At 41.6% G+C, this 12,728-nt stretch overlaps 1 protein-coding gene across 1 annotated transcript; it reads left to right on the forward strand.

Annotated features, from left to right (window-relative positions):
- Nucleotides 1-3,934: 3,934 nt before the first annotated feature.
- Nucleotides 3,935-11,857, forward strand: LOC142489547 (serine/threonine-protein kinase SBK1-like). The gene is made up of 4 exons (XM_075590975.1): nt 3,935-4,097; nt 7,747-7,955; nt 8,133-8,879; nt 11,777-11,857. The coding sequence occupies exons 1-4, from the start codon at nt 3,935-3,937 to the stop codon at nt 11,855-11,857; spliced, it is 1,200 nt and encodes a 399-aa protein (XP_075447090.1).
- The last annotated feature ends 871 nt before the right edge of the window (nt 11,858-12,728 follow it).

Raw genomic sequence — 12,728 nt, forward strand, 5'->3', positions numbered from 1 at the left:
TACCCATACAGGTGGAGGCTCTTCTGAGCATCGATCCAGGCTCCCAGCAGCGGAGGCTCAGGCCTCCTGTGAGCCGCAGGTATTGCACCTTAAGACACACCGTAGCCACACATCTCCCAGGGGGTGGGGGAAAGTGCGCTACACTTATGTAAAAGGTTGTTTAACTGTGTTTCCCCAACCCGATAGGAGATTCTGCCATTACCACTTGTGTGGTGCATGCTACCTGTTGGTAATCAGGAGGGATGAGTCGTCCGCCGATGGTTGTGGGGACACAGGACAGGTTTCTGGGGTATATACCCCACATGGTTCTCTAGCAGTGCAGCACCTCCACCTGCTGTAGGCTCCAGATGTACTGTATGGAGGTGATCGCCTACAGTAGAAATACTCCCTCTCTTTCCCCAGTAAGATCACACACCAGGCAGAAGGTATATGAACAGGAATGGTTTTATTGGGTCCACACTCACAAGCACGGCAGTGGCCTGCCCAACACAGTCTCTGAGTCAGCTACCCAGCTGTAGGATGGTCCCTGGGCAACCACTATGGGTTAAGGGCCCCCGCAACTGTCCTGGCTCTTTCCTACCCCTCTAGCAGGGGCAGAGGAAAGGTCCACACTCATTCTCCCCCGAGGGGAAGAGGAACAGAGAAGGCCCAATACTCAGGCACGCTGCTGTGTGAAGACAAAAAATAAAAACCGGGCGCTTCTCAAAGATAAGTGAATATTAAATAATTAAGTAATTATATGATATATGTGACAGTGATGTTCAATTAATAATCAATACACAAATTGTGTTTAGTGACCTTCACCAATGTGTGAAAAAATATATAAATATTAAAGTGCAATACAATAATGAAAAAAGCAGCTCTACACCCTTAAGACGGACTGTTCAGGTCCAGATGGTTCTTGTGCAGGTTTTCAAATTGGAGCGGAGCGCTGGGTGACTCAGGGTTATGAAAAAGAAAAATAAATGCAATAGTGCAGATGGTATAACAATGATAGTCTGAATAAAACTGTTCTCTGTAATAGTTGTACTCACAGATTGTACTATCAAATATAAGTGTATCAGAGACCCTTCTCTCTCTGATGGGAGCCCTTTAATGGATACCCCTCAGAGTGGTGTCTTGATACTGGAAGCTTGTAGTATGGTTGGTCAATTATTCTCCCAGGGGTATGTGAAAGTAAAAGAGAGAACGTACAATAGAGTAGTATAGTCTAAATTGTATTAGCAGCAATCGATAAATATATGTATAATACACTCACATTTTGTAATAAAATAATGTTCGAGGGAGAGGACAGCTGTGGATGGAGAACGCCGGTTTTTCCAGGAGCGGAGGAGCCCTTCCGCATACGTCACGGATGCCCTCGTCACGTCCTGTGTTGTCTTGGGTCAGGGCGGAAGAGGCTGCCTGGTGTGTCCGTCTCCTGATGGTTTGCCAGCAGTTGTCTCCCGATCTCCTCAGCACAATCACCTCCCACAGCGGATCGATTCTACGCGTTTCGCTGTGGCTTCTTCAGACCTGCCTCTCTCAAATGGGGAGAGGCACTACTAAATTTGGGTGGCAATACCCCTTAAGTACAGCCAGGAGGAGGGCACCAGGTCTGAGCCAGGATTGGGTATACTCAGGCCTAGTACAACCTCCTCTCCCTGTCACTCAAGGGTACAGCAGGAAGTTGGAAAACCCCATGAGTACTACTGGCAAAGCTGCTCTTACCAGGGCTTCCTGCCAGTGAGGGCAGACTGGTAGCCAGAAACCAGCCCTGCTATAGTTGTAACAAACTTGTATTGGACTAAAATAAGATGTATTTGTATACAGTATGTTGCTCTTAAATGGCCCTTCAATGTCCACAAGTCTCATTCAGGTTGTTGCAGAGTACACGCAACTACACACGCGGGGTCTCTTGACAAGGCTTATTTATTTAGCCTTAAAACATACAGCACACAAAACAAAATAGCTTCTCTTCAGCAGACAAAACAAAATAGATTATCTTCAGCATGTCAAACAAAGCAGTTTTTCTTCAGCATGCAGGACACAACAGTTCATCAACCATGTACTTTGCAAACAGACCTTACAGCAGTAATCTCTTCAGTAACTCACTCCTGTCTCCTGACCAGCTAGGCTAGATGTGTGTACAGCCTGGAGTTTTTAACACACCTTGATTAGGCAGCTGGGATCCAACTAATTGTCATGAGATTCCCAGCTGAAATTAACCTCATCACTGCTGTACTGCAGACTAAACATATGTCTGCCAGGCATATAGCTGGTGCTTTTTATTTACCCTGTCACACATGTGTTTTACCTTCTCTCCCTAAAAAGAAATTGAAGGATTTGAAAGCATATAAAAAAATAACATCTCTGACAAACCCACATGCTGGTACCAAAAGGAATCACAACATTCAGTGTTTCTCTTTTTTTCTATCTACATTTCTCTAACTACATCTAGTGTTGACATCAATTTTATATTTTACCAGAAAATCTGATTCCTGTATATAAGTATAAGAAAGATCTTCCAGAAATGATTTATGTATAGAAACTGCCATTCTATCGAAACTTTAACAGTTTGGGCTACTCCTAATACCACTAATCAATGGATACTTAATGTGCACAATTCAGGGATAAGGGTGGGGTCCCATTGCAGATCTGTTCCATAAGGATGTCATTAGCACCTCATTTCTTTAGCAATGCCTAGCATGCTAATATGAGTCACATGACTTACAAGGTTTCCATCCACAAACTCAGACACTATTGTGTTCTCATGTGTACATGAAGGTGTGTTGGCAATTCTGCATTTAATCTGATCAAAAAGGGCCACGGATTAATGAATATGTGAAATGCAGAAACTCTGTTGGTTTCTATGAAGGATGAAGAAGATAACTCTGATATAAGGAATGTTAGTGTTACATCTGCACAGCACTGTATGAAGAACATGGCAGCACATTCCACATATAAATAGAAATAGTAAAAACTATAGTGAATAGTAATGTTCATATAAACACTGGCAGTACTGTATATGGTAAAACCAGCAGCAAACAGAAACATGGAAGGTAGGAGGTATCAGCAATGATCATATTTACAGCTGAGCACAAATTCATAGGCAATAAGATAATCAAGATATATCACAAACCAACATAAACATTGTCATAACTATAGAAAGCATCGGTTTCCAACCCTGAGTAGTACGGCAATTATATACAATTGTGTAGTACTCTATTGGACCAACATAAGAACTCTTCATAGTTTTGTTTCTTCATCAGTCTCCAATGTCCACAAGTCTCTGATTCTGGTGTTTTACCTTCTCTGCCTAAAGAAGAGAAATGGAAGATTTTGAAAGCTTATAAAAAATTAATTTGTTACAAACCCTTGTGCTGGTTCCAAAATGTATCATAAAGTGGGCTCACTTTTCAATATTTTTTTTATTAATTATTATATCCAATTGATCTTACTATAAAACCTGATTCCTGCATACAGTATAATGATAAGAAATGTCTTACCAGACATTATTTGTGTGTAGAAACTGCCATTCTATAGAAACATTAACAGTTTGGGCTACTCCTAATACCACTAATCAATGGATACCTAATGTGCACAATTCAGTGATAGGGGTGGGGTCCCATTGCAGATCTGTTACATTAACACCTCACTTCTTTAACAATGCCTAGTATGCTAATATGTGAGTCACATGACTTACAAGGATCCCACCCATAATGAGTACTTTCAGTATTGGGTGATAACCTTTTTTATTTGGACTAACAATTAATAATATAAGACAAGGGTTTGAGAGTTTTCTCTCTCCCTCAGGTCAGCGATACCGATTTACACAGATTCCATGATCTTAACACAGATGTTTAAAAAATAAGATAGGTTTCCACCCATAAATATAGTTATAAAAACTACTGAATAAATATAATTACAGTTCCTTCATTTACAGGTGTGAACAATGGCTTCAAATGTGTCAGATATTGAGCTTATCCTTGAAGGACTGGTGACCTTAACATCCCAAAGCCTGCAGCATGCAGAGCTGCAGGAACACTTCCAGGTCATAAAGGAGCTTGGCAGGGGGTCTTATGGTTCAGTGATGATGGTGAAGGACAAAAACACAGGTCACTGAGCAATTTACAATCACTGGCTTAAGATCTTGCTGTTCATCCATGTAAAAGATGTGGCCACCTAGGAATTAGCCATTGAATTGCGCTTCTATGAGGTTTCAACAGGGAAGCCCCAGAATAACATAGATGTATACTTCCTTTTGCCATCCTATCCGATTCACTGACATGTACAGGTAGAGCTGCTAGTGGCTGCTCTCTCACACTCCTAAATCCCAAATGATACCCAGGTCTGGTTACTGAGTGCACTTTGAGTTTTTATAAAACGGCATTCATATAGTTATACATAAACCCCTTTATTGCTATGCAGCACTGATGCTGTACTATGCACTTTACAAAGTAATATACAGTACAGCACTGATACTTTCACTGATCTCTTTTCCTTGCTCACTGGTGAGTTTCCATGGTGGGTGGCTCTTCCCACAGAGCAAAGGTACAGCAGTTTTGCAGACTGGCAAAATAGCCCCATAGTTGCTGACCCACCATCCCCATTGTACAGACTGACCACCACAGTACTGAAAGTGCAGTGTATTCAATAATAGTCCAATGCATAAAGTAACCTACTGAACCTGTTATCTAAGGTACAACATTTTGAAAGAGAAAGTGCTCGTACAGTGTCCACATGAGGTCCGATAATGTGTGACTAAAGATATATAGAAAATAGGGGTGGGGGAGAGGGGAGATAGGAAAGGGAAAGAAAATTGCAAAACTGAATTGTATATAAAAATGATATATAAGGAACAAAAACTTCTAAGAAGATGCGGCTTCAAAAAGGATCTCCACAGCCTTGGATGTTATCTATAACACAAACACAAGCACAAACTGCCATAGGGAAGTACGTTACAAAAGTATCTTTCTGATCAATAGAAACAACAGATGAGCCCTTACAGAGGGTATATAACGATAGAGCTAATTGTGAACTGCGGATGATGACCGTCCCCATACTTCTCGGAACGTCTCTGTCACTCGCGTCCTGTGTTCATGCTGTCTCAGCGTTAGCTGATATCACAGAAGCGGAAACTGAAGTGATGATTTTAGCAAAAGTTCTTAGAAACTCTTAGGAGGACAGGAGGGTCTCATGTAACGTTTCCCACGATCGTAACAATTGCAGCACAGCACCACTCCTACGCGTTTCATGGCAGTATCCACTTTGTCAGATATATATATATATATATACACACACATATACATTAATTGACTTTAGTCTATTTAATTTCCTCTGGATCGTCACGCTACAGTATGATAGATATGAACTTTTAATCACATTAAATAATATGAGTTTGAAAGCACTGAGTAGGTACAGAAATTATATCAAATGTTGTAGTTCTCTTTATTGAACAAACAAGAATTCTTCATATATTTTGCTCTTCGTGAGACTTCAATGTCCACATGTCTCTGATTCTGCTGTTTTACCTTCTCTCCTAAAGAAGAGAGATTTAAGCTTTTGAAAAATAATAAAAATAACATCTGTGATAAACCCTTGTGCTGGTTCCAAAATGTATCATAACATTGGGGTTTCTCAATTTACTATTTTTAATTCATTTTTGTTTTTATTCAATTGGTCTTACCATAAAATCTGATTCCTGTATATAATTATAAGAAATGTCTTACCAGATATTATTTTTGTATAGAAACTGCCATTCTATAGAAACATTAACAGTTTGGGCCACTGCTAATACCACTAATCAATGGATACTTAATGTGCACAATTCAGGGATAAGGGTGGGGTCCCATTGCAGATCTGGTCCATAAGGATGTCATTAACACCTCATTTCTTTAACAATGCCTAGTATGCTAATATGTGAGTCACATGACTTACAAGGTTTCCACCCACAATGCAGTGGTCTAAATAAATAGTGCCACTCTACAGATTCCCTTTCACAAGTGCCTGGTGATCCTCTGGAGGACTCTTCTGCAGGACCCTGAGCTGGAGAATCCATCAGACACTGAGACACAAAATATAGACCCACAGACAAAGGATTGTCCTATCTCTACAGCAAGCTTTGTTATATCATCTGAAAGAAGAGGTAAGTAATTTATGAGCTTTGTTATATATTGGCAAAAACATTGATATTAAATGTTTTGTGTTTGTAATAAGACCAGATGGACTATTTCCCATTTCATTCTATGGCCCCTAATCAATATGCTGTGTGGCCATTTGTACTTGTCAGGGAAGCTCTGAGATCTGTTTAGAGGAATGAATCGTGGTCACCAGAGATGTGCCAATGTCCCCAATTTTGGCTCACAAAAACTTTAGCAAAATGTTTAAGTATATTGTATATTTGTGACATTTTCACACACATCCTCTCACCCTTCCTTACTCTTCTCCCTCTCTCCCTTTTCTCTCCCTCGCTCCAATTTCACTCTTTGTAGTCTGGATGAATGTTCATAGTTTTGTGACACTTTTGCTACTAGCAAATATCCAATATTCTCACGTAATATACAACATTTTTCCTATTACAATCCCAGACCATAATGTATTTTGTGGTCTCTTATTTTCTATGAGATCAAAACTGTGTGGTAATAGTGACACATTAATTTTCATTAATCTTTTTTAAACACTGTGGTTATTACAATGTAACTCATTTAGATATATTAGTTAGATTACACAGACTGCAATACTATTGTATTAGAAAGTTAAGATATTTATAAAAACTACTGATTAAATATAACTAATTACAATTCCTTGATTCACAGGTGTGAACAATGGCTACAAATGTGTCAGATATTGAGCTTATCCTAGAAGGACTGGTGACCTTAACATCCCAAAGCCTGCAGCATGCAGTGCTGGAGGAACACTTCCATGTCATAAAGGAGCTTGGCAGGGGTCTTATGGTTCAGTGATGATGGTAAAGGACAAAAACACAGGTGAGTGATCAAATTACCATCCATGTCTTAAGACCTTGCTGTTCATTCACGAACAAAATGTGGCCACCAAGGGCTTTACTCCCACATGTTGTGTAGTATCCCCTTCACTAGGAGTTAGCCAGTGAGTTGGACAGAGGTTTCACCAGGGAAGCAAATGAATAACATAGATAGTATCAAGTGAAATCTGGCGAAACACGTGCCCACCATATTGGGAATATTTGAGGTAATAGAGATGGTTAGACTAGAAAATATGTGATTGGACCACATCCATCAAGACGAAGTTCCCAGCCATACCCTGTGAATAAGTCTCCAGTGCTCCTCCCTAAAACCCCACAAACTAGTGCCCCTATTCGGTCAGGCCTGGGAAAAGTAGCAGATATTAATAATGCAATGAGTGTTAGTATTTTGGCAGTGCTTCCATTCACCATCCTGTCCGATTCACTGACAGGAATAGGTGGACCTCTTAGTGACTGCTCTCTGGCACTCCTAAAAGCCCAACTGCTACCCAGGTGTAGTTAGTGAGCGCTCCCCATTGGTCTTTATAAAAGATGCATACATATATTTATGCCCAAACTTCTTTATTCATATATAGCACTGATGCTGTACTCTGCACTTTACAATGTAATATACAGAACCGCACTGATAAAACAGGGGTGAGGATCAATACATGGACAAATGCTGCAGACATAATTGAAACTAACATCGAGCTCACAGTATAAGCAGTGAGTGCACATTTAATGTATTCACAACTAACCACGATTTCCTCTCCTCCTTACAGATAAGATGATGGCTTTGAAACTCCTGGATAAGAAAAGAACAACACAGAGAGGCTTCCTCATGGAGTTCAGTGTGTCCTTCTTCCTCTCATCTCATCCCAATGTCATCGGGAGCTATGGTCTAGCCTTCCAGACCTGTGAACACTTTGTCTTTGCCCAGGAGCTCTCACCAGTTGGTGATCTTCTCTCTCTCATTCAGGCTCAGGCTCATGTAAGTAGGAAGTCACGTACCATAATAGTTCTACAAGTACAATTGCAGTTACACTGAGATCTGTTATATGTAGCAATATGGAAATATTGTTTTCCCTTTAAGCTGCACTTTTGATAAATATTACAGTATGGAAAATACTTTTTATTGACCGTTAATGACGCGCATTTTATATTTCAGGTTGGGATCCCAGAAGCTGCAGCAAAGCGATGTGCAGTTCAGATCTCCAGTGCACTGGAATTTATGGAAAGCAAAGGACTAGTTCACCGGGACATTAAACCCGACAACATTCTAGTGTTTGATAAAGAATGTCACTGTATTAAAGTGAGTGACTTTGGTCTCACACATCTCCAAGGAACTGCTATCAGACCCCTGAAAGGAAAAGTACCTTACATGTCCCCTGAGCTGTGTCAACTCGCAAAGTGTGACACCTTGGAGGCTGATTCCAGTATTGATGTGTGGGCTTTTGGAGTGGTTCTCTTCTGCTTGCTCACTGGTGAGTTTCCATGGCGGGTGGCTCTTCCCACAGATCAAAATTACAGCAGGTTTGCAGACTGGCAAAATAGCCCCATAGTTGCTGACCCACCATCCCCATGGAACAGACTGACCACCGCAGTACTGAAAATGTTTCGTACCCTATTGGCAATAGATCCTAAAGAGAGGAGAAAAGCTACAGAAGTCTTGAACTATATTGGTGAGTCTTGGAAAACGGATATTCCCCATTCAAGTGGAATAAGTCTGGATGACACGGAGACAGAGATTAGCAGCATTTTAACTGTGGACACTAATATGGAAGAATCCTACAGTGACTCAGCCGAGGAAGACACTCTTTCTGCAGAATCATTTGTCATGGAAATAGATAAGTGTCAAACTGAGGACAGATGTGTTGTTTCTGAGCATGACGCCTCATCCAATTTGAGCTCATGTGTAAAGAAAGAGCAACTGTGCATGTTACACGGCAGTGATTCCACTCTCTCTTGCTCCAGCAGGTTGTCCTCTCATTCTGCAGCTGGATGTTTTGTGGCTCATTTTGAGATTGCACCAGATCAATGGCAGGATGACATAGCAGGTCAGGTAATACTGATGGATGACCATACATCACTGTATGTAGGAGCCGAAGTGGAACTTATCTGAGCAAAGGAAAATATCCAACTGTCTGTCTTGTCCAACATCAGAGGAAAGAAGTATGTGTACTTTTGTCTCATCATGTTAATAAGGTAAGTGTGTTCATTTGTCGATCGTAATCTGTTGTACATGTAAGAGATTGGGGTCTTACAGGGCTGTTGATGCATGAGTAAGTGTGTTAGAAGTGGCTGATAATTGTGCATGGTTAGCTGTGCTGAGAGTAGAAGGTGCATGGTATGAAATAGCACTGGAGTCTTGTAATGGCGTGGAAGGGATATATCTGGAGGGTGATGAGTGATGGGGTCTGTGAGAAATGTGTTTAAGGGATGTAGATGCGTATCATGAAAAATAGGTACCTGAGGCTGGTGGAAGTACGTCATGGAGCGACTGCCAGAGACTGCTGGCTGTGTGAGTGCAATGCTTATTGGAAAGTGTCTATCGTGCTCATGCCAGGGAGTGTTCTCTCTCTTGTCTATTTCTCCTCGATCTCCCTTGTGGCTTTTTTACCGATGAAACATCTGCTCGGTCCTACACCACTTTTGCTGTTCCCGGGAGAGTTTGGTACGTAACTTCCCTTAGTATTTCTCTGGATGTTTCAGGAGTTTATAAAACCTCCTTTACGACAGGCAAATAGTCACCCCCTACTCATTCCCTTTTTTTGAGTGACAAGGTGATTATGATGTCATCATTAGACAAACCCCTAAGGATGTAGGACTTTAAGTGTCTGAAATGACCGAGAATTTGTGTTTGGTGAAAATAAAACACTAATGTTTACACCAAGCGTGATCTAATATGGTAAAGGAAGCCAATGATATTGGTAAGTTCTTATTCTTGGCAGTTAGATGGGACGGCCCCACGCTTTGTTTCCTAGGTTCTGAATAACTATCAAAATATACAGCTCTAAGCAATTAAAGAGCCAGATATTATGAGGGAGGGGGATCTGTGCCATTCCAGTTGGGCCCAATTTCCAGTTATGACCCGATGGGGCCCCTGTTTGTATTCATGAGACTATTGAAGTCTGTTAGCATCGGCGTCTCATACTCAGGGAAACCCACAGATAATCATTGAGATTTGAAATATCAGAGATTTGTAGGAAATGTAAATGATATTTTCTGCTTTCAGTATCAAGTATGTCACATTCTTTTTGTTATTCGGGGGCAGCTGTATACAAGAAAATGTAATGTCATGAGATGCTATTTCCAGTATTGCCAATCTGCCTCCAGCGGTTCCCCTGTCCCCATGCCAGCGATACCGGCACGTACTGCCTGTTTATATCCACCCACCAGCGAGTAGGATTCCACTTTCACCTGAGACTCTCTGCAGTCTGTTTTTATCAATGGATTTTTATTTCACGAGTTTTATTAAATTGGGTTATAGCTTTGCATCTGTTTTCCCATTTCCCTTGTTTGTCTGCCCAGTGCCCCCACACCCCTCCCCTTCCTTCCATCAGCCAATCACATCATACAGTATTACACTATGTATTCTTTCCGCCATCTTTATTCACATGGTCCGATGTCCGTCTGACTGACAGCTGGAGAGCCACCGTCACATCTGATATCCGTACCAGGACATTTCTATCATCTCACGGGTTGAGTGTGTTTATCAAACTTGGGACAGGCATATAGCATCCGATTTGGGCTTTAATCTCGATATTTGACTCGTATTTGATAAATAGAGTATGGCAAATTGACAGAATATTTTTCTTGTCAGGAGGCGCCTGATAAGTTCCTCGTGTTTCTTTATGCTTCCCGGATCTGATCAATCAGAGGACCCCCTTAGGCTGCCTCTATTACATAATATTCCCCATCACGCACTCTTATATTCACTTCGCTTTATTCAGGCTAAGTACCCAAATATAGGGAGCCTGCCGCATGTATTAATTTGCACGTTATGCACATGTTATGCACTTTTAACATTGACGCATTGCACTGTATATTGTTCTTCAATCTGACTCCCTGTCACTGTGAGGTTCTGACCCAGTTTGTGTTTCAGACTCTAACCCCGGTGCATTAATGCTTCAGCACAGCCTTTCTGTGGAGCGGGGAGACTAAACAACGTGACTGGGTTTGTTAATGTCATGATGACAGGGAGTTGGGTTATCAATACTGTATTTTATTCAATCGCGTGTGTGCCCCAGTTTAGTTGATACAGGAAGTAAGAAAGTAATTGTCTCCTGGGAAACAGTGCAGTAAATCTCTTTGCTGCCTGTTAATGTTTCATTATGTAGCTTGGAAGCTCCTACATTCTGCATTGTTTGTGTCTCCCCCTGCTGGACTCTACATTTACTGCAACATCCTCTCTATTACCAAGAATGTGTTACTTATTCTGTATGTTGGTTATCTATCTGTATGGAAGATTATTAAGGTAACTCTGATGTGAGTGTAGCCCCCCTCTGGGGACTGCTAATTATATAAGGAGTTAATGGGATAACCGGGTGGGCTCACTCAGGTTACTCCCCTCCCCACCATGTAATGTAGGATGACTATGAAGAAGGGAGGGTCACTCCCTTGTATGTCTTGTGACTGTGATGTCACCATTGGGAGATAAAAGGATATATATATAGTTCCACCTAATGTTCTAGAAACAGGTTCATCAGAGTTCAGACTGTGGTCCTCAGCGCGAGTCCTGTAAATAGGTTTGTGTGTATAGTTTAAGGTTATTAAGTTGTGTCCTGTCACCGTTTGTTGTTTTCCGTTAAGGAACTTGCCCCTTTACGGAAGCGCCAGTACTACGGGTCCGAGACTGTTCTCACTATTGAACGAGAGGAAGCATGCTGTTAGTAAGGAGTTCTCAGCATAGTAACTCTGGAGTATTTTTGGACCGGCAGAACCGGAAGGATCCTAGTGCAATCCTGATCAGATAGGTATGGATGAAGTATGCGGTACTCGGCATATAGTAGCATTTTACTAATTCAGCAGCCTGAAGTGTATTCCTGATAAGGCCCATTTGATATGGTGCATTACTAACTCTATGCCAATGTATCCCTTACTACAGGTAACAAGTATACAGTAAGTACATTCTCAGCATAAGAGTCACGAGACGTATGTCACTACCTGTGGAGCCTTATAGACGGATGTCAGGTAAAGCACCTGTAGGCGATGCAAGCAGAAGTATGTCCAGGAGACTTGGGAGTTGGAGAAACAAGTAAAGGCTTTTATCCAGCCAAACAGGGCGCCAGCAGCATACAGCTTTCAGGAAGACAGCCCAGCACATGGAGGTCTATTTACATATGTGGCATGGGTTCCCCCGGGGCCCATCTGTTTCCTGCCCTTAGCGCTCAGTAATCTCGGTCACGTGATCGGGACCTTTAAATGCAGAGGGATACCGGCACCTCATAAAGGGGCCTGTATCTCGGGAAGCAGGGGGTCCCCGGACCTGAAACAAATGCGGTTCAGCTCCGGAGACCCCCTGCACATCTACACTATGAATAATAATGTATTTTAAATAATTTTTAATGTGCCGATGTTTGCGCAAAGAGAGCAGCGGATCTCTCTCTGCTGCAAACACATCTCGCCCCCGCCGGCCTATAGTATCATTGATGTGCATATACAGTATGTGCATGTTAGGGGTTATACGGGTTGTTGTTATACAGTATATATATATGTAAATTCATGAATTGTAATGCAGTATATTGCAGTATATGTTCTGCCA

This window comes from Ascaphus truei, chromosome 1, assembly GCF_040206685.1.
Source record: "Ascaphus truei isolate aAscTru1 chromosome 1, aAscTru1.hap1, whole genome shotgun sequence".
NCBI lineage: Eukaryota > Metazoa > Chordata > Amphibia > Anura > Ascaphidae > Ascaphus > Ascaphus truei.

Bases quoted from the DNA above. Each gene is read 5' to 3' on its own strand.
- LOC142489547 (XM_075590975.1), top strand. From the start codon at position 3,935: ATGGCTTCAAATGTGTCAGATATTGAGCTTATCCTTGAAGGACTGGTG. The intron at 4,098-7,746 runs GTCACTGAGCAA...TCCTCCTTACAG, and splicing joins GGTGAAGGACAAAAACACAG to ATAAGATGATGGCTTTGAAA. The intron at 7,956-8,132 runs GTAAGTAGGAAG...TTTATATTTCAG, and splicing joins TCATTCAGGCTCAGGCTCAT to GTTGGGATCCCAGAAGCTGC.